The sequence below is a fragment of the Salmo salar genome, chromosome 21 (assembly GCF_965601325.2).
Source record: "Salmo salar chromosome 21, fSalSal1, whole genome shotgun sequence".
In the NCBI taxonomy this organism is placed as follows: domain Eukaryota; kingdom Metazoa; phylum Chordata; class Actinopteri; order Salmoniformes; family Salmonidae; genus Salmo; species Salmo salar.
The window spans coordinates 20,659,882-20,686,215 of NC_138311.1; the positions used below are offsets into that span (position 1 = coordinate 20,659,882).

Sequence of the window (26,334 nt, forward strand, 5' to 3'; positions counted from 1 at the left end):
TTCATTGTCATGGCAACAGAGGCTATGAGCACTCCCAGGAGTGCAATACTTCTATTGGTTATTATTCACAATCCGTAATGTTTCCAGAAGGTTGACTGCTGGTGGAAAATTATAGCCTACCTACCTGTACTCTGAGGAAGGTAATTGAAAATTGTTGATCTTATTATTGTGTGTGGTTTATGGACTTAGGTTGCTCTGTTTCAGTTGTATACAACATTGTAGAAGGTAATGTTGGTATTTAGAACAGATTGATCATTTATTAGAATTGAATAGTTCATCATTAAACATCCAGTACCATACTTAAAAACAAAATACACACAGTATCCTCTTGTCTATCCACTTTCTGTGGTGTTCTTTATTCCAAGGGAAGTCTCAAGGAACCCCTTATTCTCAGAACACAACATTGAACAGGGACTCCCAGTCCATCTATTAACAGCATTTTTGAGCATCAGAGACAAACAACGTCCAGAGGCCCAGTTTCTCTGACTCCTGTCTAACCTGGTAATGAATTGCGCAGCGAGCCCGGCTGGGCCCGGCCTGGCACTCTACTAATGCCAGATAGAGTAGTCATCATTTATTAAAGCCTACCTGGGCTTAGTTTCACTGCCCACCACTGCAGCGAACTTCCTCAACTCCTCTACTGGCTATTATTCTTCCTCCAGGACACACAGCCTCAATGGCATAATGTATTCCGGGACTACAGATAAAAGAAGGCAAAGATCAAAATATCAATGACTGTGCCATTAGGGGAGAGTAAGATAGGGGAGTGTGGCTGAAAAGAAAGAGAATGGATATTATACAGCTTCTGGTCGATTCAGAATGGCATTTTGAAGGCACATCTTCGGAATCTGTGAGTAGAACCATGCTCCATTTGTATAGCAAAGACTTCCGGAGAATTGTCATAGCCACCATAGCTGCATGGTGCCCTGCTTGCTGTTCTGAATGTGGAGTATTGAAGATAATGGGTGTCATTAGAGTTCAAGGACTTCTTTCAATTGAGAGGACAGGCTCAATTCTCCACAGTCACATTTCAGTGATGGTGCCATGCTATTCAGTACACCACTTAGAGAGTTCAAACTTGGCATTGAACTTTATTACCAATGCCTTATTGTAGGATACCACAAAATCCCCACTGCTGTGAAAGAGTGTACAGTGTTAACCAAATAAATACAACATGGTATTTGGTGATGTAAAATATGTTTTAAAAATGTTTTTGTAAGAAAGAGACAATACAATGCTAACTCATTTCCCAAATGTGGAAAAAGAGAATGAAATTATGTGGGCAGAATCAATGTGATGAGGACCTCTGGCCAGGGGAACCTGCTGCTTTCTGTTAATGCACTGTGGCACCCATAAATTCATAGCATGTGGAAACGCTAATACCTCTCAAACACACGATTGTATTGGAGGAAATCAGATTGCACCCGTTAGGAGCCCAGCCTATCCCACTGCTCTGCTGTTCTATGGGTTACAGAGTAGGCTACAGACGCTATTTCCAACAGACTCCCCTATGATTTAATATGAACACATGCAGAATCAATGCATCCAGTAGCACTTAAGCGCTTTTCTAACGAGGTTAAGTAATCTCAGAACTACCGTAGACCTATTGGCTGTTGCTTTATTTAATTGTTTCTGGATGAAAGTAACATAAGCCTTGTTATCAAGGTCATGCAGGTCACGTTCATGGCAGAAGTATACAATATAGCTGCTCCGTTGTCTATTGTTTTCTCCTCTGGCTTTTGAATCTGCTTTACATGTTGTGTTTTCATCCATAGAGCATGCTATGTAATATGACACACACACACACCACACACACACAGACATAGACATTAAGTTGGTTGGTAACCGGGGAGAAATAAAGAGGGGAAGAAAGAGAGGCTTTGAATAATGAATGCGAAGAGGCCTGTTACACAGCAGACAAGCCTTTGAAGTGACATAACTTACTGCCACAGCTTTCATATCTTCACCCATTGCTCACATAGAGAGAGAGAGAGGGGGAAAGAGAGAGAGGGAGAGAGATAAAGAGACCAAAGCTAGTAAGAGAGGGGGAGGGACGGGGCAGGGGAGAGAAAGAGACAGAGAGAAAGAAAGCGAAAGAAAGAGAGAGAGAAGTATGGGGGCATCCATCATGCTCTTAGGCTCATCATGGACCTATTCTGAGTGTCCATCACTCTGTTAGGTGACAACTGTGACATGTTACATAGTGTGGTACTAGAGGAGATAGTGTTACTTGAACATTGAAGACACAGGAAGGGATCTGTTTAATGACTTGATTTAAGTGTTGTTGGCAAAATAAGGATTAGAGCCTTTGGTGATTTCGCTCTTAGACTATTTGATTTAGATAATTTTCAGCTGGAAGACAAATTACAGCACAGATTTCATAGGAAAGATTGGTTCTTCTTTGCTCTTTCAGTACTATCCATTATTTCCTGAAAAGGGACATAACACATGGGTTTCCGTTTTCTCACTTATAAACTCTGAACTCTTACTGGCACTGCCCTTATCACAGAATTCCTCCGGGTTCCCTGCTTTCTGAGGAATCTGGGGACATCTCGGAATAAAAACGATTTCATGCCTCTGATAGCACAAGAGTGAGGCATGACAATTACATTATTCATGTGATTTACATTCATTAACTGAACACTGGTTAAGGAACATTGTTCGTGACGTTCAAATTAGACATCCACTTGTTATGAGTTGGGATGCCTCAAACTGTGCCACGATGACTCACCTAGTGTCAAAAGTAGTGCACTATATGGGGAATAGGGTGGGTTTTAAGATGCAGCCTATAGGACTTTTGTCATTACTGTAAGTATGTTATGCCTGACCTCCTCCCCCTGTCCTCCTCCCCAGCCACAGGACCAAGTCATCAGGCTGGCCACCTCCTTCTGGCACCTGGAGCGCCGCTCATGGACCCTCCAATGGATGGGATATGGCCACCAATAGAGACGGACGAGACTGCTACATCAAGTAAGTCGAGTCGAGAGGAGAGGAGAGGAGAGACGAGGAGAGGAGAGGAGAGGAGGAAAGAGGAGGGAAGAGGAGAGGAGGAACGAGGAGAGAAAAAAAGAAGACAGTGGTTCTCTCTCAGTCCCAGATGTTTGGAAGGCTTTGGCAACCTGTGATTATTTCAGCCACGTCATTGCCTAGTGCCTCCACACTCTCTCTCTCCCTCCATCTGTGCCTTCAGAATACTGATTCTCCTTTTCTTTCCATTGCTGCGCACAGACACAGACCCTGTCTGCACACAGACTCTCTCTCTCTCTCACACACACACTCACAGTCATGCTCCAACCACTTTACTGTAGCTAGCTCTGGAGCAGAGAAGTAAACCCTAATTATGTTCTCTGCCGGCTCCTGATAAAGAATTCACCTGCGTAGCGACTTTCTTTGATCTCTATGAAACTGCATGTAGCTGCAGAGACGCTGGGGTGCAGTGCTATCAGCATAATCGATTCATAGCCATTCTGGATATCTGAGGAGGACTACAGGTAAAATAATCCTCTCTGTCTATCTGTCTCTCCTGTGATCTGAATGTGGTTTGACTGTACTGTTCTGCTCTGTACTGTACTGTTCTGTACTATATGCGGGCAAGAAAGCCCAGAGTAACAAGTGAGTGTTTGGCTGCTTCTTCATGTCTAATGATGTTTCTGTAGGAGGATGAGGCTTTGCAACAAAAAAAAGACAAGATTCCCAGCCGTACTGTGGCATTCGTAGTTATCTCTTCATGCATAATATAGTGCTTTCTTATTTAGACACAGTGTGTACTCATGGAATATGCACCCTGCTGTAATACAATATTACATACAGTATGTGCACATTGTTTGCCTAGCGATTACATATAAACCTAGCTCTCATAAGGAGATTTGTGATGTGTTATATTGTGATCTTGTGCTGCATTGAGATAGGTACTGTCGGAAACAGGCTAGGGAACTTATCATACTTGGGTTAGAGCTTGAGCAGCGTGATGTCAGACAGGTTACATAAGAGCTCCAGAGGAGGACGGAGTGTATTGGATGTACATAGTCTGTCTGGATGAGGCACGTCACCGAGGCTGGTTTGGCTCGAACCTTGCTAAATAGGAAGAAGACTCATAAATAATGTGGCGTGTCTGTGTCAGTAGTGATCGCTCAGTTTTTCAAGGTTCTAATTGTTTGACATCAAGTTGTGGTGTTGCTTAATGGAACAGGTATAGTATGCATGACAAGATGGCATGAATAAACCAGTGACAGTGACTAAGCATACTGTATCACACCATATACACTGAGTGTATAAAACATTATGAACACCTGCTCTTTCCATGACATAGACTGACCAGGTGAGTCCAGGTGAAAGCTGTGATCCCTTATTGATGTCACTTGTTAAATCCACTTCAATCAGTGTAGATGAAGAGGAGGAGACAGGTTAAAGAAGGATTTTTAAGCCTTGAAACAATTGAGACATGGATTGTGTATGTGTGCCATTCAGAGGGTGAATGGACAAGACAAAATATTTAAGTGCCTTTGAACGGGTTATGGTAGTAGGTGCCAGGCGCACCGGTTTGGGTCAAGAACTACAACAGTTTCCCGTGGGCATCCAGCCAACTTGCCACAACTGTGGGAGTATTGGAGTCAACATGGGCCAGCATTCCTGTGGAACTCTTTCGACACCTTGTAGAGGCCATGCCCCGACTAATTGAGGCTCTTCCGAGGGCAAAATTGGGGAGGGGGGGCGGTGCAACTCAATATTAGGAAGGTATTCCTAATGTTTGGTATACTCAGTGTATAACAGAGATAGCTAGCTATATGACTTTGGAAAGAGGTATATATTTATAGTCCATAGGAGTTAAAAGGTTGGATTACATCAGTAGCATTGCGGTGATATGGTCAAAAGCCCAGTTTCATGATGACTGATCATAGAAGAGGATAATTCCATAAGATATCTAAGACTATAATGTACTGTCTCTCTCTCTCTCGCTCTCTCTCTCTCTCTCTCTCTCTCTCTCTCTCTCTCTCTGCCTCTCTCTCTCGCTCACTCTCTCTCTGACTCTTTCTCTCTCGCTCACTCTCTCTCTGACTCTTTCTCTCTCTCTCTCTCTCTCTCTCTCTCTCTCTCTCTCTCACTCTCTCTCTCTGTCTCTCACTCTCTATCTCTTTCTCTGTCTCTCTCTCTCCATCCCACACTCTACCTGTTTGTAATAGAGGAAACATATTTTAATCTAAGAGTACATTTAAGGTGAAAAGGTGGGGTAAGCAGAGCTGCGAGTCAGCATCATTTCCCGAAGTTGGCTTTATCAAAAGCTTTACTTCATACATTAGGCATTATATCGCTTGTCAATGGTAATTCAAAGTGCTTAGAACATTGCTACCCAAGCAGGGAGTACACGGCCAAAAAAAACCAGAACAAAATTACTTCAAGAGAAATGGTTTGTTGCAACCCTTCAGACGTTCTCCTCTTAAGAAGATTTGGTCCTGGTGGCGACTAAGTAAGGACAATAGTTTGTGTTGCTTATGTTTATATATCTTGTGTTGCTTATGGTCAGTCACTTAGCTGCTTAGTGATCAGTCACTATGGGTTATGAGGAATGTGTAGATCATAGAAATAAAAGTTCTAGAACGATTATATTTCTATGTTGTAGAATGGGGCAAGCTGCAGAACATTAGTAACTAATTGTGCTGATTAGTGTCCATTAGACACAGCCCAGCTAGCACATAGTGTTCTGAGAACCATATGTTTCTTAGAGCTTGGTGAGAGCGTGGTTGTCTTATGGTTATTTTGGATACAACCTTTCCACAACTTTCTGGGAATGGTGCAAGATGCACCCTCGACAACTACAGTGATTATTATTATTTGAACAAGCTGGTCATTGATGAACATTTGAACATCTTGGCCACGTTCTGTTATAATCTCCACCCGGCACAGCCAGAAGAGGACTGGCCACCTCTCATAGCCTGGTTCCTCTCTAGGTTTCTTCCTAGGTTTTGGCCTTTCTAGGGAGTTTTTCCTAGCCACCATGCTTCTACACCTGCATTGCTTGCTGTTTGGGGTTTTAGGCTGGGTTTCTGTACAGCACTTTGAGATATCAGCTGATCTAAGATTGGCTATATAAATTTATTTAATTTGATACATTTTTGTTGTTGTTGAAATAAGAAGAAAGGAGAGAACTTCAAACTTCTGTTCCCATTCACTTTTCCAATTGTAAACGAGTGAGATAGATCATGGAGCATGTGGAGGACGCATAGAAGTTCATGTGGATGGAGAAGGAAATGCATTGTTTTACACTGACCATCAGGGTGTACCCTGTCCATGCATACTAAATGACCGACATTGCATACTCTATGAATATGACTATGGCCTTGGGAGAGGTGAGCAGAGGAAACGTATGGCTTCATTCCAACAACCAATGTGAAACCAAAAACATACGTTCACACAACTTCCAAGGAACTAAATGTGCTAGCTGAGAGGGCTTGTCAGTACGTTGGGAGGCGGGCCATCTCTAGCAGGTGGCCGTGGTTGGAGATGAGACAGCACACTTCCTGGTTGCAGATGTCCATATGTTTTTCCACTGCACACAATCTGTTGTGGTTGTCATGTATAAGTGCTGAAACCAACATCACAAATCCAAAAGTGACTTTGTCTCAGTGGCACCTTAGCAATATGATATGTTTTATTGCAACCCAAAACCAAGGGAATCAACCATATAACATTACTCACAATGTGTTTCAAATGTCAGTAAGAAGACGTCTGTGTGTCTGTTACCATAGGCCTCCGTGTAAATGTCAAGAAGCCCCTGCCTGCACCTCCCCTGCCCTCGCTCAGTGCCTTGAAAGATTAATTGTGGGTATTTAGTGACGAATGGAACATGTGTCAGGAATGACTGTGAATTACACACTGGCTCCCCAGTCAGCCCACAGGCCTAATTACCCAACACAGTGGCTACCATGGGAAGAGTTGCTACTGCTGCCTCTGATGCTACAGTTCTGCTGCTGGAGAAGGGAGAGATACTGGATAAGGAAAAACTGGAGGAACATACACAGGAGATGCAAAGCTACAAATTGGCACATAAACAGTTTTGTTGACAGTTTATGTGGTGTAAATGTAAAGGATCTTATAGTTTGATTAATTGATGTACTGTATGTGATCTACAAATCCACTTATTAACACAGTTAACATGATAGTCTAATTGAATTGCAGTCTATTTACATAGATCCATCTAGAGAGAATATCCCGAATTAAAGTCAATGTTGACTAGTTCAAATGAGAGGGGTGATCGGGGTTCAGACTGAGGAGTGTTCGGCAACAGACTAACAGGTATCAGTGACAGGTTGGCCAGCCACAGTGGTTCCACAGGTCCAACATGAAGCCAGTCTGTCTCTGTTTGAACCTCAGGACTTGGCCCTTCCCTAATCACCAGCATACTGCACTGCCTCACACAGGTCAAAGGCTCATTGGCCAATGGCCACACGTTCTATTTCTGGTTTCCCATATGCCTGAAAAATCACATGCAAGTAAGATGCTGCCATATACTTTTTTAGTGCTAAATCTGGAAAAAGCAGTGTTTCCTACTGGGCACACATTCCCACTGGGCACACCACGTCAATTCAATGTGGATAATTGGGTAATATTTGGTTGAGAAGTTGATCAATGATATTACAACCTATATTCACCCACTCAAAATACCCAAAGTTTGTTGAATTTCCAATGCTTTAAAACATCTAAAAGCACAACCAAATTCCAATGAAAAAACAATGTCTTATTTTTGCTTTAGTTGTCATCCAAATGTTTATCACTGTGCTTTCAACCATTTAAAGGCACAGCAAAGATCAAATGGAAATACAATGTCAGATCTTTTTTTAAATGTATACAACAAATTCATGTGTTATTACTGTGCTTCATCTAATAGCAGAACCAAATGACCTGGATTGCAGTTGAGATTACATTAAAAGTACATGGTGCAAGCGATCAATGCCCTTCGAGATTTTGCACAGATTATTACAGCAATTACTCTATAGCACTCTATAATACTCCGTGAACTGGTCATCTCTGTATACCCGTCGCAAGACCCACTGGTTGATGCCAGGGGCGAAAATCTGATATCAACTTTGGAGGGGACAATTACATGAAATTTTCTCAAGAGCAATTCCTGAGGGGGACACCAAAAGTAGTGCTGTAACACATAGCCTACATTGTAATATGGTAAATGTATGTTGAGGAACCAAAGAAATAAGGTGTTTGCCGTACTCCTAACTACCGGTACCCAAAACTACACAACTAATCAGTGGTGTTACCCGGGTTAAATAAAGGTGAAATAAAATAAATAAATAAAAGTTCCCTTGCGACAATTTAGCTTTTGCAACGAGACCATTAAATATATTTAAGACAATGGTAGAAGAGAGTGTAGTTCTGTTCAGTTTGGACTTCAGTTTATCGCTAACCTTATCACAGGGACTTTGAAGCACTAACTTACATCATCTGCATGCTGATCTTGGAATAAATTGACTATAGCAAAGATTCCATCTTTGACGAGGCCACATAAATGGAATAGGTACTAGCTAGCTTAATAGTTCATATTTGCCCGCTAGCTCTGCATATTCAGCTAGTGTGTGTACGCGATTGACTGGATTAACCTCACGTCAGTTACGTTCATTGAGTGGCTTTCAGACAGTGGATACCACCCCTCTGTTACCTTGCCAACTAAGGAACTGGCAGTGGATCAAACCATTGTGAGGCAAAGGGTGGGGGGGTCGCAATCTTTTGAAACTTAAAAACGCGCTATTAAGTGTCTATAATCAGCACAATTGCTTTCATTGCGTATTATTAATATTATTTAAATTACATAGTTATGTTTCAGTGATATATTGGGGGGGACAAATCATATTTTTCCCAGGATGGGGGGGTCGTGTGTCCCCCGTCCCCCCCGGGATTTCCGCCCCTGGTTGATGCTTATTTAGAATACCCTCTAAGCCTCACTCCCCCCTATCTGAGATACCCACTGCAGCTCTCATCCTCCACATACAATACCCATTCTGCTAGTCACATTATGTTAAAGGTCCCCAAAGCACACACATCCCTTCGTCGCTCCTCTTCAGTTCGCTGCAGCTGGAACGAGCATCAAAAAGCACTCAAACTGGACCATTTTATCTCTATCTCCCGGGCTCCTGAGTGGCGCTGCTGTCTAAGGCTGCATCTCCGTGCTAGAGATGTCACTAAATATGTCACTAAAGACACCCTGATTCAAATCCAGGCTGTATCATAACCGGCCGTGATTGGGAGTCCCATAGGGCGGCGCACAATTGGCCCAGCGTCGTCTGGGTTTGGCCGGCGTAGGCCGTCATTGTAAATAAGAATTTGTTCATAACTGGCTTGCCTAGTTAAATAAAAAATATAATTCATTCAAAGATTCAATCATGGACACACTTACTGACAGTTGTGGCTGCTTTGTGTGATGTATTGTTGTCTCTACATTCTTGCCCTTTGTATGCTGTTGTCTCTGCCCAATAATGTTTGTACCATGTTTTGTGCTGCTGCCATGTTGTGTTGCTACCATGTTGTTGTCATGATGTGTTTTCATGTGTTGCTGCCATGCTGTTGTTGTCTTAGGTCTCTCTTTATGTATGTGTTGTGGTGTCCCTCTTGTTGTGATGTGTGTTTTGTCCTATATTTTCATTTTATTTTTAATCCCAGCCCTCGCCCCCGCAGGAGGCCTTTTGCCCATTGGTAGGCCGTCATTATAAATAAGAATTTGTTCTTAACTGACTTAAATAAACTAGTTAAATAAACGTTTAAACAAATACAAAAAAAATTTTACAAATGAAGATCTTCACAGACCTGCAACCTACGCATGGTATTTTGAACATGCAGGCTTTGATTAAGAAGAAATGTATAGTTACAGTAACCTTGAAATGTTGTCATGGATGTGTTACTCATTTTAAGCTTGAATGTTACGTTAGTTTGTAAGATAGCCTTAACTTTAGGTTATTTACTGTATTACAACAGGAATATTGAATTGTGTTTGGTTGACAACACAACCAACTATCAACATTCAAAGGAGCTTGGATAGATCCATCTGTGCTACTGGCTTAATCCCATCCTTTAACTTTTCTTTGTGGTATTATTTGTGGTTGAGTTTTCTTTTTGGTTGAGGAGATGTGAATCCAACATATGATTTGTTACCTTGTCGACTAAATCAGTTGCACAGTTGAAACTATCCAAGCAGAAGATAAAATGTAACTTTTTTCCAATCCAATGAATTTTCAACATAGACTCGGCAAATTACGTTGAAATAACTTTGATTCAACCAGTTTCTGCCCAGTGGGTTATCTGCATTAGAATGTGTGCATGTTAAGTTTGCGATTTTCTTGATAAGAGTGAAAGTGAGGCTGCATGAAGATATAATCACAGCTAGATTGTCATCGCCCACGTGTTCTATTTTGAGGCATGGCAGTAGTTTGTAATTTCAGACTAAATGCTACTTTTCAGCTTTGAACGTTTAAGGAACTTAATAGACTGGGAAACGTCCAGTTGGTTCATATCTAAGAGCATGACATTTACTGATGTACTCCTACTGTATGTTTCAGATTTATGGAAGAATATATATTCATTTGTAATGTTTTTGATTATTTTTTTTACATATTTTGTTAAATGAATTTTTAACACCTTTTGGCCCATTTTGGATATACTGAATCACATCTCCATTTTAAAGATGAAAGGTCAAATCAAATATAATTTTATTTGTCACGTACACAGGATACAGCAGTTATAAACAGTACAGTGAAATGCCTGTTTGTAAGCTCTTACTCAACAATGCAATAATACTAAGTCATATAAATAAAATACACACAAGAAATCAAATACAATAAAACAAGTACACATGAAAATATACACTACATACAAGGTCCATACCAGTACCAATGGTAAAAATAGATTTGTTGGTGTTCAGTCTTGTAGTGACACTATCACCTGTTTAGTGACCTGTTGGACTTATGGTTGTCCCCTTCCCTCTTCACTCTCCCAGCCACGTGTCCCAAAGCAGCTCCCTGGAGGAGGTTCGCCTGGACGGGGACAAGTTTGTACCTCCAGCCCCCCGCAAGGTGGAGATGAGACGAGATCCAGTCCTGGGCTTTGGCTTTGTGGCAGGCAGTGAGAAACCTGTGGTGGTCCGGTCAGTCACACCAGGTAAACATACCAGCCCACCTGTAAACCAATCATGTCACCATTAATAACCACAGCTTCACACATAGCCATTATCAACAGGAAGTAAGATGTATTACTGTATATCCAATGGTGACCAGATGACAAAAGATGGCGACCAATTGGTGATGATAACCAATGAAAGGCCACATTTTATTTATAAACCATGCACTTCAGGGTACTTTATAAATTAGCCAACCTTATGCCTAAAGAGTACAATGAATCCAGAAAACAAAGAAGAATTACTAGCTAGAAACTTTGTAATTGGTACCACTGCCCTGTGGTTCCCTGTGTCTTGGTAGGAGGTCCCTCTGAGGGCAGACTGACCCCAGGAGACGAGATCATCATGATTAATGATGAGCCGGTTAGCTCCGCCCCCAGGGAGAGGGTCATCGACCTCGTCAGGTACAGGAACTCAATGTCTCTAACATACATACAGTATCCCTGCTGAGTTTAGATGGGATTCATGTATGCACAGGAAGTCATTTGGACATTTCTTTCCTGAAACATTGTAATGTCAAGCTGTGTGTGCCTTGCCTTGCTGAGTCATTTCCATGGCTCATGAGTCATGACAATAGTCAATGTCTATATGAATGAGACCCCTGTTTTAATTGGTTAACTAACTAAAAAAAAAACCTGCAGTGAAGGATAATGCCATATGTATAGATTCAATGTCAATGCCAGAAATACCCAGATTGTGTGGGGTAATGGGGTAGAGTATTTTGCCCACGTCTGCACCATGCGGGTCCAACTACAGTGAGGGAAAAAAGTATTTGATCCCCTGCTGATTTTGTACGTTCGCCCACTGACAAAGAAATGATCAGTCTATAATTTTAATGGTAGGTTTATTTGACCAGTGAGAGACAGAATAACAATAAAAAAATCCAGAAAAACGCATGTCAAAAATGTTATAAATTGATTTGCATTTTAACGAGGGAAATAAGTATTTGACCCCCTCTCAATCAGAAAGATTGCTTCTGTGGACAGGTGTCTTTTATACAGGTAACGAGCTGAGATTAGGAGCACAGTCTTAAAGGGAGTGCTCCTAATCTCAGTTTGTTACCTGTATAAAAGACACCTGTCCACAGAAGCAATCAATCAATCAGATTCCAAACTCTCCACCATGGCCAAGACCAAAGAGCTCTCCAAGGATGTCAGGGACAAGATTGTAGACCTACACAAGGCTGGAATAGGCTACAAGACCATCGCCAAGCAGCTTGGTGAGAAGGTGACAACAGTTGGTGCGATTATTCGCAAATGGAAGAAACACAAAAGAACTGTCAATCTCCCTCGGCCTGGGGCTCCATGCCAGATCTCACCTCGTGGAGTTGCAATGATCATGAGAACGGTGAGGAATCAGCCCAGAACTACACGGGAGGATCTTGTCAATGATCTCAAGGCAGCTGGGACCATAGTCACCAAGAAAACAATTGGTAACACACTACGCTGTGAAGGACTGAAATCCTGCAGCGCCCGCAAGGTCCCCCTGCTCAAGAAAGCACATATACATGCCCGTCTGAAGTTTGCCAATGAACATCTGAATGATTCAGAGGACAATTGGGTGAAAGTGTTGTGGTCAGATGAGACCAAAATGGAGCTCTTTGGCATCAACTCGCCGTGTTTGGAGGAGGAGGAATGCTGCCTATGACCCCAAGAACACCATCCCCACCATCAAACATGGAGGTGGAAACATTATGCTTTGGGGTGTTTTTCTGCTAAGGGGACAGGACAACTTTACCGCATCAAAGGGACGATGGACGGGGCCATGTACCGTCAAATCTTGGGTGGGAACCTCCTTCCCTCAGCCAGGGCATTGAAAATGGGTTGTGGATGGGTATTCCAGCATGACAATGACCCAAAACACATGGCCAAGACTCAAGAAGAAGCACATTAAGGTCCTGGAGAGGCCTAGCCAGTCTCCAGACCTTAATCCCATAGAAAATCTGTGGAGGGAGCTGAAGGTTCGAGTTGCCAAACGTCAGCCTCGAAACCTTAATGACTTGGAGAAGATCTGCAAAGAGGAGTGGGACAAAATCCCTCCTGAGATGTGTGCAAACCTGGTGGCCAACTACAAGAAATGTCTGACCTCTGTGATTGCCAACAAGGGTTTTGCCACCAAGTACTAAGTCATGTTTTGCAGAGGGGTCAAATACTTATTTCCCTCATTAAAATGCAAATCATTGTATAACATTTTTGACATGTGTTTTTCTGGATTTTTTTATTGTTATTCTGTCCCTCACTGTTCAAATAAACCTACCATTAAAATTATAGACTGATCATTTCTTTGTCAGTGGGCAAACGTACAAAATCAGCAGGGGATCAAATACTTTTTTTCCCTCACTGTATAAACCAGTGTGAATTATTTCCATGTGTCTTATTATATGCTTGACTCGGGCGAGTGAGTGAGTGGCTAAACGGCCATATGACCTACATGCTGTGGACTGTGGAGTGAGTCTGTACTGTAGATTAGTGCAGTGAAATATGTCCATAAGGAGTCCAGTCCATCACCGCTCCCCTGGCCTTGAGTCAGTGTGCTGGGCTCCATCTCAGCAGTAAACTACTGTTTCATTATAGGAGTAACAGCCAGGCTTGAGGCATGGCTAGAATAGACTGCTCATCTTGTTAGACCTTCTTCATGGGCTTACTTCAACAGTCATAATCTGCTCACTGTATAGGAGAAACAACGCCTGAATCAGGCCTGATTAATCGACTTCCGCTGCACATGAATATGACATATTTTCCTTTTTAATCTACAGTATAATTATGTTTTCTTTGACTTGTTTGTGTTGTGTTCCTTCTCTGTAGGAGCTGCAAGGAATCCATTGTTTTGACAGTGGTTCAACCGTACCCAGTAAGGATCAATCATTCCATCTTTAAAGGTTTACATTGATAAAATTCAGAGCGAACTTCTGGGATATGAAGTTCAATGGACTGTGTGTCTGTTGAGTCGGTGAATCCAAGAAAATCCGAGACATAAAAAGGTGGCCATATGTCTCTGCTGGCGTCAAAACAGGGAGGTAACTGCTTAGTGTTCGCCTGGCTAACTCACAGGGATTTCAGTCCAAACACTGAATACTGAAAGTTGTCCAAGTCCTCTCATGGTAGCATCAACCCCTAGCATGACACCCCAGATGAAACTCAACCTGCCACATTGACAGCTGATAGCACCCGGGAGGACCATATGAGGATGGATAGAATGCCACAATAACAGCTACTGTGAATGTTGGTGATATTATGATTCATAAAATAGGTCAATGAGATGGATTTGCGCCGTCACCACCAAAATAGACAATGACTTGAATATCAAATAATCTGAATATCACCATGTAAGTTCGAAGTCTGGCAGAAAACATTTTGTGTTGTATCCTGGCTTTGGGTAACATATTTCAGACTTCAACTCAACAACAATGGTTTACAGTGGGGCAAAAAAGTATTTAATCAGCCACCAATTGTGCAAGTTCTCCCACTTAAAAAGATGAGAGAGGCCTGTAATTTTCATCATAGGTACACGTCAACTATGACAGACAAAATGAGAAGAAAAAAAATCCAGAAAATCACATTGTAGGATTTTTAATGAATTTATTTGCAAATTATGGTGGAAAACATGTATTTGGTCACCTACAAACAAGCAAGATTTCTGGCTCTCACAGACCTGTAACTTCTTCTTTAAGAGGCTCCTCTGTCCTCCACTCGTTACCTGTATTAATGGCACCTGTTTGAACTTGTTATCAGTATAAAAGACACCTGTCCACAACCTCAAACAGTCACACTCCAAACTCCACTATGGCCAAGACCAAAGAGCTGTCAAAGGACACCAGAAACAAAATTGTAGACCTGCACCAGGCTGGGAAGACTGCATCTGCAATAGGTAAGCAGCTTGGTTTGAAGAAATCAACTGTGGGAGCAATTATTAGGAAATGGATAATCTCCCTCGATCTGGGGCTCCACGCAAGATCTCACCCCGTGGGGTCAAAATGATCACAAGAACGGTGAGCAAAAATCCCAGAACCACACGGGGGGACCTAGTGAATGACCTGCAGAGAGCTGGGACCAAAGTAACAAAGCCTACCATCAGTAACACACTACGCCGCCAGGGACTCAGATCCCGCAGTGCCAGACGTGTCCCCTGCTTAAGCCAGTACATGTCCAGGCCCGTCGGAAGTTTGCTAGAGACCATTTGGATGATCCAGAAGAGGATTGGGAGAATGTCATATGGTCAGGTGAAACCAAAATAGAACTTTTTGGTAAAAACTCAACTCGTCGTGTTTGGAGGACAAAGACTGCTGAGTTGCATCCAAAGAACACCATACCTACTGTGAAGCATGGAGGTGGAAACATCATGCTTTGGGGCTGTTTTTCTGCAAAGGGACCAGGACGACTGATCCGTGTAAAGGAAAGAATGAATGGGGCCATATATCGTGACATTTTGAGTGAAAACCTCCTTCCATCAGCAAGGGCATTGAAGATGAAACGTGGCTGGGTCTTTCAGCATGACAATGATCCCAGACACACCGCCCGGGCAACGGAGGAGTGGCTTTGTAAGAAGCATTTCGAGGTCCTGGAGTGGCCTAGCCAGTCTCCAGATCTCAACCCCATAGAAAATCTTTGGAGGGAGTTGAAAGTCCGTGTTGCCCAGCGACAGCCCCAAAACATCACTGCTCTAGAGGAGATCTGCATGGAGGAATGGGCCAAAATACCAGCAACAGTGTGTGAAAACCTTGTGAAGACTTACAGAAAACGTTTGACCTGTGTCATTGCCAACAAAGGGTATATAACAAAGTATTGAGATAAACTTTTGTTATTGACCAAATACTTATTTTCCACCATAATTTGCAAATAAATTCATAAAAAATCCTACAATGTGATTTTCTGGATTTCTTTCCCTCATTTTGTCTGTCATAGTTGAAGTGTACCTATGATAAATTACAGGCCTCTCTCATCTTTTTAAGTGGGAGAACTTGCACAATTGGTGACTGACTAAATACTTTTTTGCCCCACTGTATATATGACAAAAGTTGCAATTACATCCAGAAAGACCGCACAGAACTTGTAAAACATGTTACATTTCATATTTTCACACACAGCTCTGAAAATGATATAATTTGAGCATTTATTTCTTCTAATTATATTTTCCTGTATGAAGACTGTCTCAAGGGAAATAGCCTGATGTGTTATTCTACTGGAAAGGGCCTCAACTTGAGAAGAAGCTCATCTTGAAAATGTCTTCGGTTTGCAGAAAAAACAGATAGAGAGAGCTCCAGAATCCCATAAGATGCATGCAGAACCGGCTCTTCTAATTCAACCTTTAATTGTTCTCACTTATCAGACATAGCTGTGCTGTGACTCAATGACACAGACACCAGTGGGGGTGTCCTTCCACTACAAGCCCTTATAGCATCTCTAATCATATTCATGTATTACAATATGGGGAATTGAATGAAAACACTAGTGTTAACGGTAGTGGGATGAGGATGAGAGTGTAAATGGAACATTCTTCTCCCGCCACGGGGGAATGGCTGATTGGTTGTGGCTTATCTGAAGGGGTGGACCTGTTGCCAACTGTGTTTTTTATTCACCCCCCCGCCAGTCTCCCAAATCTGCGTTCATCAGTGCAGCCAAGAAGGCCAAGTTAAAGTCTAATCCAGTGAAAGTCCGCTTTGCAGAGGAGGTCATCATTAATGGACAGGTCCCAGTAAGTACAACCGTAGTGTTCTACAACCCTACATCACACTCTGCCTCATATTATTGTATACCAATGTTTTCCAAAAGGTAAAAGTATGCACCTATGATATTGACCTTGAATCTTCTAATATTGCAAAATATGTTGGACTGTTAAGCTGTATTGTCGTGTTCTTCTTTCCATTGCCTTTACTTGCCATTACACATTGTTGTCATTATATTAAAAAAATATATGTTTAGGTGCGGTGAAATGTGTTGTTTTACAGGGTCAGACATAATAGTGCAACACCCCTGGAGAAAATTGGGGCTAAGTACCTTGCTCAAAGGCACATTGACAGATTTTTCACCTTTATCAGCTTGGGTATTTGAACCATCAACCATTCAGTTGCTGGCCCAACCCGCTAACCGCTAGGCTACCTGCCACTATGTACCCCTCTAAACACTTACTGTGACCATTTAACAGTGTAGCGTAGCCTACTGATCAATTAAAAGGCTGTAATTATCACCATTTTCTTCTCATTTACAGGAATCTGTGAAGGACAACTCTCTACTCTTCATGCCAAATGTTCTGAAGGTGTACCTGGAGAACGGACAGACCAAATCCTTCAAGTTTGACAGTAACACATCCATTAAGGTACAGCAGTACACCCTGCCCTTCACTAAGACATCTTAATGGGGACATTGATAAAAAATGATTTTTCAATTGAACCTTACATCATTCATAGGCCACTTACAGAATAGTTAATTTCTTTGATCACTGTAGCATACCGTATTATCTTTACTTATGATTCAGCACGTGCATTACACACAGCACTCCTACAAAGGCAAGTGAGCTGTAACTTCATTTAAGTGTTATGCACGAAGAAGTAGGCCAGCACTTTTTTCTCATGGTATTTCTACACAAAACATCTCCAAAGTGTGCTGTTTAATCTGTGTCATTGTACGTAATGCAGCTGACATTTATCGTCACGTTACGCACTGTCTATTTGTGATTATGAATGTGAAAAATCCTCCATTTTGAATAGGTTTTATTGAGAGAAAAAACATTTATTTTCCATCATCTTTCTAGGATATGCAGTATTCCATAATCAAATTGTTTGCTTAAGAATTTATACATTTTTAGCTACACCTACAGTATCTGTAATGCAAATGAGTGCTTTACACAGCTTTTCTCCTCTCTTCACACCTCAGTCCCTCACACGGTGGTCCCCTACGCTGCAGCCCTGCTGTGCACGTTCCTGGCACATGCCATATTAATAATGAATGTCTCTTCTGTCTGTGTGAAAGGATGTCATCTTGACCCTGCAAGAGAAGCTCTCCGTTAAGAGTATTGAACACTTCTCGCTGATGCTGGAGCACAGAAACGAGGGCTCGGCCAGCAAACTCATGATCCTCCACGAGCAGGAGATGTTAACTCAGGTGAGGCGTTGTGGGGTTAACTACAGTGGGGTGAGCAGCCTCACACCCGGGTAGACGACAGATAGACAATATTAGGCCCTCATTCAGTTACAGTTACAGTGCAATCAAATATAACCCACGTTCGTTCATAGCAAGTGGGAATTGGGTGGTGGTGGGCATGTGATTAAATTATTTTATGTGAACAGAATGAGTGTAGGGTAACGTAGAGCACAATTGCAGACCCTCCATAAGACGGACTGTAGATAGAAATGATCATAATGGGGCTGAAATATTGTTTTACACCTGTTGCCCATTGTTGTTTTATGTATTTTATTATTATCATTATGGTTTATACATTTTTGTAACATTGATGTTGTTTCTGTATGCATACAAATTAGGATATATATTTTAAGACTATTTTGTACGTTTGTGATTTTTGTATTTATTTTCTTTTGCAGTGATTTTTAATTCATTATTCATTATTCGTGACATTTCATCACTAAATGTTAATTCCGTGGCCTCGCCTGTTGTCCTAGGTGACACAGAGACCAGGGGCACACAAGATGAAATGCTTCTTCCGCATCAGCTTTGTCCCAAAGGACCCCGTTGACCTGCTCAGGAGAGATGCAGTCGCATTTGAATACCTCTATGTTCAGGTGATTCACAGCACATGGAAGACAACACTGCCTGATTAACAAGTTATTATGTTGATTGTGTAATCAACATTTTTGTATGATATTCATTGATAAGCATTTGGTAAGATTTCATATAGAAACATTAGCTCAGAAAAATGTAAATTACCTAGTGTTGACTTGGAGCCCAACACACTAACTGCATTATGGTCAGCAACAATAGTCCAACCAGTTTAACCTTCTCTCCTTTCCTCCTCTCTTCATTCAGAGCTGTAATGACGTGGTGCTGGAGCGATTTGGGTCAGAGCTGAAATACGACACGGCCCTGCGTCTGGCTGCCCTGCAGATGTACATCCTCACCATCAACACCAAGCAGTCACAGAAAGTCTCGCTCAAATACATTGAGTGAGTGGCTTGTGTTTTCTCTGTAGCTCAGTAAGTAGAGCATGGCGCTTGCAACGCTAGAATAGTAGGATCGATTCCCCGGACCACCAATAGGCTACATAACATGTATGCGTGCAAGTTGCTTTGAATAAAAGCGTCTGCTAAATGGCATATAATATAACACTGCTGCACCACCACCAAGTCAGTATGGACCAGGTCCAATGTCTAGTCTGGTCCCCTAAAGTTCACACATGTCCCTGCATCTTCTCACATGTTCAATCTGGCAGCACATTGTTATGAGGGCTTTTTACGCCCTTACACCATCAGACTCTCAACACTTACTCATTTACTTGAGAATAATCTGAAAAGAATAAATCGCATCCACGTCAGATTAACTAATGATATCCATGTCAGATACAGTAACAATTTTCCCCCTGATTGTTATGTCGTAAATACCACAGGTAATTCATATGGATGTTGATTATAATCGATCACCTGTTGGTTAATCAACGAATCCTCTCTTTATAAAGGGATTGATGTTCGCTGAAGGAATGTATTCTGCTGTTCAATTATGTTGTACATAAAACTTATGTTACCAGTGTTTCTTGCTCTACAGGAAGGAGTGGGGTTTGGCACTGTTTCTCCCTCCTGCAGTACTGTCCAGCATGAAAGAGAAGAACATCAAGAAAGCCCTAACACACATTCTCAAAACCAACCAGAATCTGGTACCTCCTGGAAAAAAGGTACCTTTATTCCCCCTCCCTCTATCTCTCTTGTATCATAAATTGTCGTGCTCTCGTAAATTTCCCCGCTGTCAGATAATGTAACGCGTCAATGTGACTAATCACAGCGCCAGTTTCATTGTAAAAGAAATCCCCTGTGCACAATCATATTGTCAATAGCCTAAATTGCTCATGTTCTCTTTCAGCTGTCAGCATTACAGGCCAAGGTCCACTATCTGAAGTATCTCAGTGACCTGAGACTGTACGGAGGACGGGTTTTTAAATCTATACTGCTGGTAAATAACTACCTCTTTTTTTCTGAGCGCAAACTATTTGAATAACAAGACACAAAATATCAGAATATCATATCTCATTAACGAGTTCATGTGTATTGTGTTTCAATTGTTTCCCCTCTGCTCAATGCTCACAGCAAGGAGAGAAGCACACAGAGGTAACCCTTCTAGTTGGTCCAAGGTATGGCATCAGTCATGTGATCAACACCAAGACTAACCTGGTTGCGCTGCTGGCGGACTTCAGCCACGTCAACCGCATCGAGATGTACACAGAGGATGAGAAGAACGTCAGGGTAGAGCTACATGTTCTGGATGTGAAGGTGAAATCAAACATATCTTCAAAAGGGACTGAATGTGATATGATCATGACGATCAATGCAATGAGTTGACATCTAACCTGATTTAATAAGCTATATAATAGCTTTTTCAGCAATAACATTATACAAGGAAATGAATGCTCAATGAGAACATTGTGTTAATTTGTTAATGTGTTCGTTGTCGTCCTCTTATCTCCCTGTTCTCCAGCCCATCACTCTGCTAATGGAGTCCACTGATGCGATGAATCTGGCCTGTTTGACTGCTGGATACTACAGACTACTAGTGGACTCTCGCCGTTCCATCTTCAACATGGCAAAAACAGGGAACGCAGACACCGGTGAGTCTAGACTCTAAACAGTTCAGTTGTTTTCAAAAGCCAACAATACTGTAAGTTGATACATTAGCATCACTGCTATTATAGAAACGTGATTATCAACCGCTGTTTGGTTCCTTCTCAGGCCATGACTGCAGAGTAAAGCAGAACTATCAGGCTATAGAGTGGGCGTACAGCACCTCCTTTAGAGGGTGTGAGGAGCACCAGCACCACAACAACCAGCGATGTACGTCCAGGGAGCCCTCCTCTAACAGAGACTCAGACTGCATGGACCATGGGAGGAGTGAGAGTGACATGTCCCCCGTCTATATCACTGAGATCCAGCAGCCGCCCCAGAACAACATGCACATGGCAGAGAGGGTAGATACCAGAGGGGGGACCAGAGGCCCAACACACCCCCAGCCCTACCTCTGTGCCCCCAGACCCAAAGCCCAGGACTCCCCCCGCAGTGCCAAGGTCTCCTTCATCTTTGGGGATCCACCGTTAGACAGTGTGAACCCCCAGAACCTTGGCTACCAGAGGCTGATGGACGAAGTCCCAGAGGTTCTACATGACAACAGCCCCATGTATGAGCGACTAGAGGAGGACTACAAGAGCAAGGATCCCATGGGGATGGACGGGGAGGGCTATCCGTACGGCGCCAAAATCTTCGGCAACACCGAGTGCATTGAGGAGCCGCTGCTGCACGACATCTGCTACGCCGACACCACGGACGCCGACGAGGACGAGGATGACATCAGCTGCGAGGAGGACATGGGGCTGATGGGGGATCTGGACAAGGCCACGTTCCTCTCGCTCTCAGGGTCCAGCGATGACATCATCGACCTGACCTCCCTGCCCCCGCCGCCAGAGGGTAAAGATGAGGAGGATAACGAGGATGTATTGCTTCACTCCCTCAACTTGGCCATCGCAGCCCCACCCCCAGGCTTTAGGGACAGCTCTGATGAGGATGAGCAGCACGGAGGGGCCCAGGGGCATGTCAGAAAGGGCCAGGGGACCCGTGACGATATCCCTGTATCCCTCATAGACTCAGTCCCCACACAGGGGGAGGAGGGCCCAGAGGTGGAGGGGGCCCTGGACGATGCTGTGGTGTCCACCTTACAGGCACTGGAGGCCCTTGCGGCTTCTGAGGAGCAGAGCCCACACCCACAGTCAGAAAATAGCACAGGTTCTTCTTCTTACACTATTGTAACGTTTATTCATTAACACCATGCGGATGTTCCAGCCATTAACTTTTAGATTTGTTGTTGTTGATTTTTCAATAAAAAAAACATTTTGTTCAATGTTTCCATTTAGTGTGCACATTGTTTCATTCGTTTTGAACATAAAACATTTCCTGTATTTCACTCATTTTTGGTTCCAGTCCTTTTTTGGTTGTTTTGTTGTTTTGTGGATCATTTCTTTTTTTTAATCATTTATGATCAGTCGCACAAATGCGTTTCAACTCACAGCTTTCATACTCTTTGTACCAATGAATTGTGTGCTTTTTTATAATATCTCTAAGATGCCTCAGGTAAAATGTGTTAACAAAATGTCTGTCTCTCTGTGGCACACAGGTGTAGAAATATCAAGGGCCTTTAGCCCCGAGTCCTCATCGGACTCTGGCAACGAAACTAACTCCTCAGAGATGACGGAGAGTTCAGAGCTGGTCGCTGCCCAGAAACTCTCTGAAACCCATCTGAGACTCTATGTGGCCACTGCTGAGGGCTACCACACTCTGACTGAGGAGAAAACAGAGTTTCCCATAACACCTTGTGAAGGAAAGGTCGCCCTGGCCATAAAGCAGAACCCTCAGGAGACCTGGGAGGGGGGGGAGGAGGAGGAGGAGGGGGCCAAGTCCTCAGCTGTGTCCTCCACCCAGATCCTCCACTCAGATGGGGGAGAGATGGAGCCAGAGACCATGGAGACCAAGTCCCTCACCGACTATTTCAACAAACTGCACATGGGCTCTGTGATGAGAAAGCAGCCAGGGAAGCCGAGTGACACTGAGGGCAGGATTCAGGGAGATAACGATGACTCAACAGAAAAACGACACAGCAACATCCAGAACTCAAATAGAGGGGATCCACCCAAATATAATTCAGACCCACCCAAATATAATGCTATTCTAAGGGAACCTCCATACATGAACCAATTCGAATTGGGGCGAACACCCTATCCGTATCGAGAGAAGCCCCCAAGATATCACCAGCCTCCTGAAAACAAAATGGCAGACAATCTTTCCCCAGACTGTGTGAGTGATTCACAAGCCTCGCACTCTGATAGGGGAACAATTAAGGGAGATAAGCAGGACTCAAATGAGAGAAGCCTGCGGTTAGACTCTCATTCCCGCTCCCCCGCCAAAGTCCCCCACAGTAGTGAGGAAGCCAATTTACCCAGCAGCGACCCACAGCAGCAGCAGACGAGGGTCCCCTCAGCCGAGCAGGATGTTACACGGTTACACGAGTATCACCTGAGTAAGCGCATGTCATTGTTACAGGGCAGCGAGGGCATCCACTCCCTCCAGAGCTCCCAGTGCTCCTCCATAGATGCTGGCTGCAGTTCAGGAAGCAGTAGCTGTGTCACTCCCATGGACTCTCCCCTCTGCACTGGAGAAAACATGCATCTGCTCTCAGAGTCTTCCCTCAAGGGGCTGGGCTATATTAGTGGGGAGGAGAAGGCCTATGGCACCCAAGGCCAGGGGACACAGCAGGGCAAGGCTAGACATCAGACCATAGATCCCACCCTGCTGAGGAAAATCCACGCAGCCACCAGTGCCGAGCCTGGATTCGGTACCATACGAGGAGATGGCTGCCACCGGATGCCCAAGATAAAAGAAACCACAGGTACAACTAAATAGAGCGGTCTTTTCCTTTGACGTCTGTACGCTTAAATGGTAAACACGATTCCAGGAGCACATTGAGGCTGTTGATAAATTATTCACTAGCTGGGGATTAGGATATGCATCATGATGTCAGAGTAGCATTATCCATTCAGACAGAAAGACAATAACAAGCATGTCACTAGCTAAGGACATGCAACAGTGCATACATGTGTAGAGGATGTGATTGGTATAAGAAATACTGCTGTGTACTGGTTCATCATGTAACACTTGCTGCACGGAGATCTGATAAAAGTGCTGAAATGCACCTTTATTCTATTTTACCCCACTCTCTGTTATGAAAGGACAATTAGAGCAACATTTTACTAAAAAGTCCTCTAATGAAAACAGGAAAGGGTTAGAGATCAAAGCAACGCACCATGTTGTCAGGGAGATGCTTAACGATTCTATTTGATTTTCTCCTCCCCCTAGTGTAGCTTGCACCCAGCTCGAGACGGCTGCAGGGGAAGACTCCTCCTCTGCTCTCTCCAACGAGGTCAACGCCACCGCCACCACCACCTCACCACCATCATTAACCAGTAGCAGCAGCACAGAGTCCAATGTGCCCAGTGCCACAAAGCAGCAGGGGTGCCCCTGCACTGAGCCCATCCCATGCCGCGCCCAGGCTTTCCCTTCAAGCTTATACCCATGTGACCCTATTACAGGCAGCCTCAGGAAGCCACCGCAGCAAAGGGGTCGGATGCTGAGAAGGAGCTGCAGCAGCATCACGCCGGGCTCTAGGAGCCTCGAAGCGCTGTTGGAGAAAACCAAAGCCACGCTGAGTGGGAGGAGTGCCCAGACTGTCCAGTCACCCGACGATCCCTCCAAGCCACAGAGGAGATTTGCTTTTTCCAAGACACTTTCCAAGAGCTTGTCCCAGGGATCAGTATGGTCCGTTAGATCAGTTAGCTCTCAGTCCTCTGGCAGGAGGCTCTTCAGAGGTTCCTCTATCATGCTGCCAGCATCATTGGATGCCAAGCAGCTCCAAGCCGTGCCACCACCCAGACTGGACAGCAGCACCTGGATGAGGTGTCATGGGCCCTTCACACACTGCTTCCCCAAGAGGAAGACCAACACTGATGATGATGATGATGACGATGAAGTCGGAGGTGGAGCAGGAGAAATCCCCACCTCCCAGCCATTCTCTGGGGGTCAGAAGGCACAGTCACTCCCTACCAGCCCCAGTGTTGACGCAGAGAACACAGTCTCTTTGTACGCCTCTGGATCTGAACCCTCCGCTGTGGCTGAACAGCTCAACATGGCCAGTGGTGTGACTGTGAGCGGCATGAGCCTGGAAGCAAAGCTGAGCCGTGTGAACTTACTGAAGGGAAAGACCTACACCCTCCCCCAGGGGTTCTCAGATGCACAGAGAGATGCCCTGGATATGATGGGCCTGGTGCGCTCCGGTGTATGCCAGGGAGGTGGCCAGAGGTCAGAGGTCAGTGAGTCCGACCTGTGGAGGTTCAGTCAGCTGCTCTCCATGGAGGCCCTAGAGCTGGGCAGCGCCTGCAATCACATGGCCCTGGTGCAAGGCAGCCCCCAGGAGACCCTACTCACCCTGACTCACAGTTTCCACACGGTCTGTTGCTTAACACAGGCCTGCATGTCACTGGTGGAGGGCTTGAGCCCTGAGAGCCGGCAGCGCGAGGTGGTAGCCAAGGTGGACGAGGTCGTCATGAACTATGTGTGTCTGCTCCAGGCTGCTGAAACGGCTTTGGATAGTTCCCCCGATGACCAAAGTGTGAATGCATTGACACGTCACTCCACCACCATGTGTGCTATCGTCAACAGACTGAGTCACTCACTCACAACACTCTACAAGTAAACATAACACGGTTATGATTAGCGATTTCAAAGCCATACATAAGAGACATGGGTTTATTCGACCCAAACCAATGTGAACTGCTGTGACAAAACCTTGCCTTGTGTATATTTTGTTTGATATGTAAAGTCAAATAAATTCTATTAATCATGATGACACTTTTAAAAGTGGTTATATTCAGGCCTCTGAGAATAACAATATGAACCTAAGGGTATATAACCTGATATTACTTGATAAGTACACTTTTACAAATTGATAATCACCTTTTGGGGTGTAATGTGTAGATGAACCACCAATAGGTCCGCCTTTTATTTGTATGAATTAACATTAATTATGTTACACATGATACATATTATGTGACAAAGAACTCTAGACAAATCACTGCGCAAGACAAGAAATTATATTATATGATACAGTCCCTGACGTCAGTATTTTTCATTTGCTGAATCCAACATAGTTTATGAATCTTTGCACATGTTCACTGAGTACTTTCCTCTTATTTTTGCCAGCACTACCATGACATATTAAAAGTAAAAAATGTTGCAACCTGAAGTTGATTATTGTCTCCTTTATTGCTCTCATAACGATTGTTATACAAAGTAAAGGTCCATTTCAATTATCAATTAAAAAAACATTATTGTTCTCTAAAGCCAAGTAATTTTCTGCTTACAGTGAGCGGGGCTTTCTCCTGCTTTCTCTAAAACCTATTTGTCACAAAAATTG

At 43.6% G+C, this 26,334-nt stretch overlaps 1 protein-coding gene across 3 annotated transcripts in view; it reads left to right on the forward strand.

Moving 5' to 3' along the window:
• Positions 1-26,163, forward strand: part of frmpd4 (FERM and PDZ domain containing 4) — a 52,128-nt gene extending 25,965 nt beyond the window's left edge. For 2 of the 3 annotated variants that reach the window (XM_014164378.3, XM_014164379.3), the window contains exons 2-17: positions 2,854-2,970; positions 10,994-11,154; positions 11,472-11,574; positions 13,975-14,020; positions 16,757-16,861; positions 17,375-17,482; positions 18,136-18,267; positions 18,783-18,902; positions 19,147-19,283; positions 19,879-20,005; positions 20,191-20,280; positions 20,415-20,597; positions 20,803-20,932; positions 21,054-22,097; positions 22,486-23,754; positions 24,227-26,163. In XM_014164378.3, coding sequence (XP_014019853.3) covers positions 2,854-2,970; positions 10,994-11,154; positions 11,472-11,574; positions 13,975-14,020; positions 16,757-16,861; positions 17,375-17,482; positions 18,136-18,267; positions 18,783-18,902; positions 19,147-19,283; positions 19,879-20,005; positions 20,191-20,280; positions 20,415-20,597; positions 20,803-20,932; positions 21,054-22,097; positions 22,486-23,754; positions 24,227-25,614 — 5,260 coding nt within the window. In that variant the 3' untranslated portion in view covers positions 25,615-26,163. Of the gene's footprint in view, positions 1-2,853; positions 2,971-10,993; positions 11,155-11,471; positions 11,575-13,974; positions 14,021-16,756; positions 16,862-17,374; positions 17,483-18,135; positions 18,268-18,782; positions 18,903-19,146; positions 19,284-19,878; positions 20,006-20,190; positions 20,281-20,414; positions 20,598-20,802; positions 20,933-21,053; positions 22,098-22,485; positions 23,755-24,221 lie in introns of all 3 variants that reach the window. The other variant, XM_045704628.2, reaches the window with a different exon arrangement.
• The last annotated feature ends 171 nt before the right edge of the window (positions 26,164-26,334 follow it).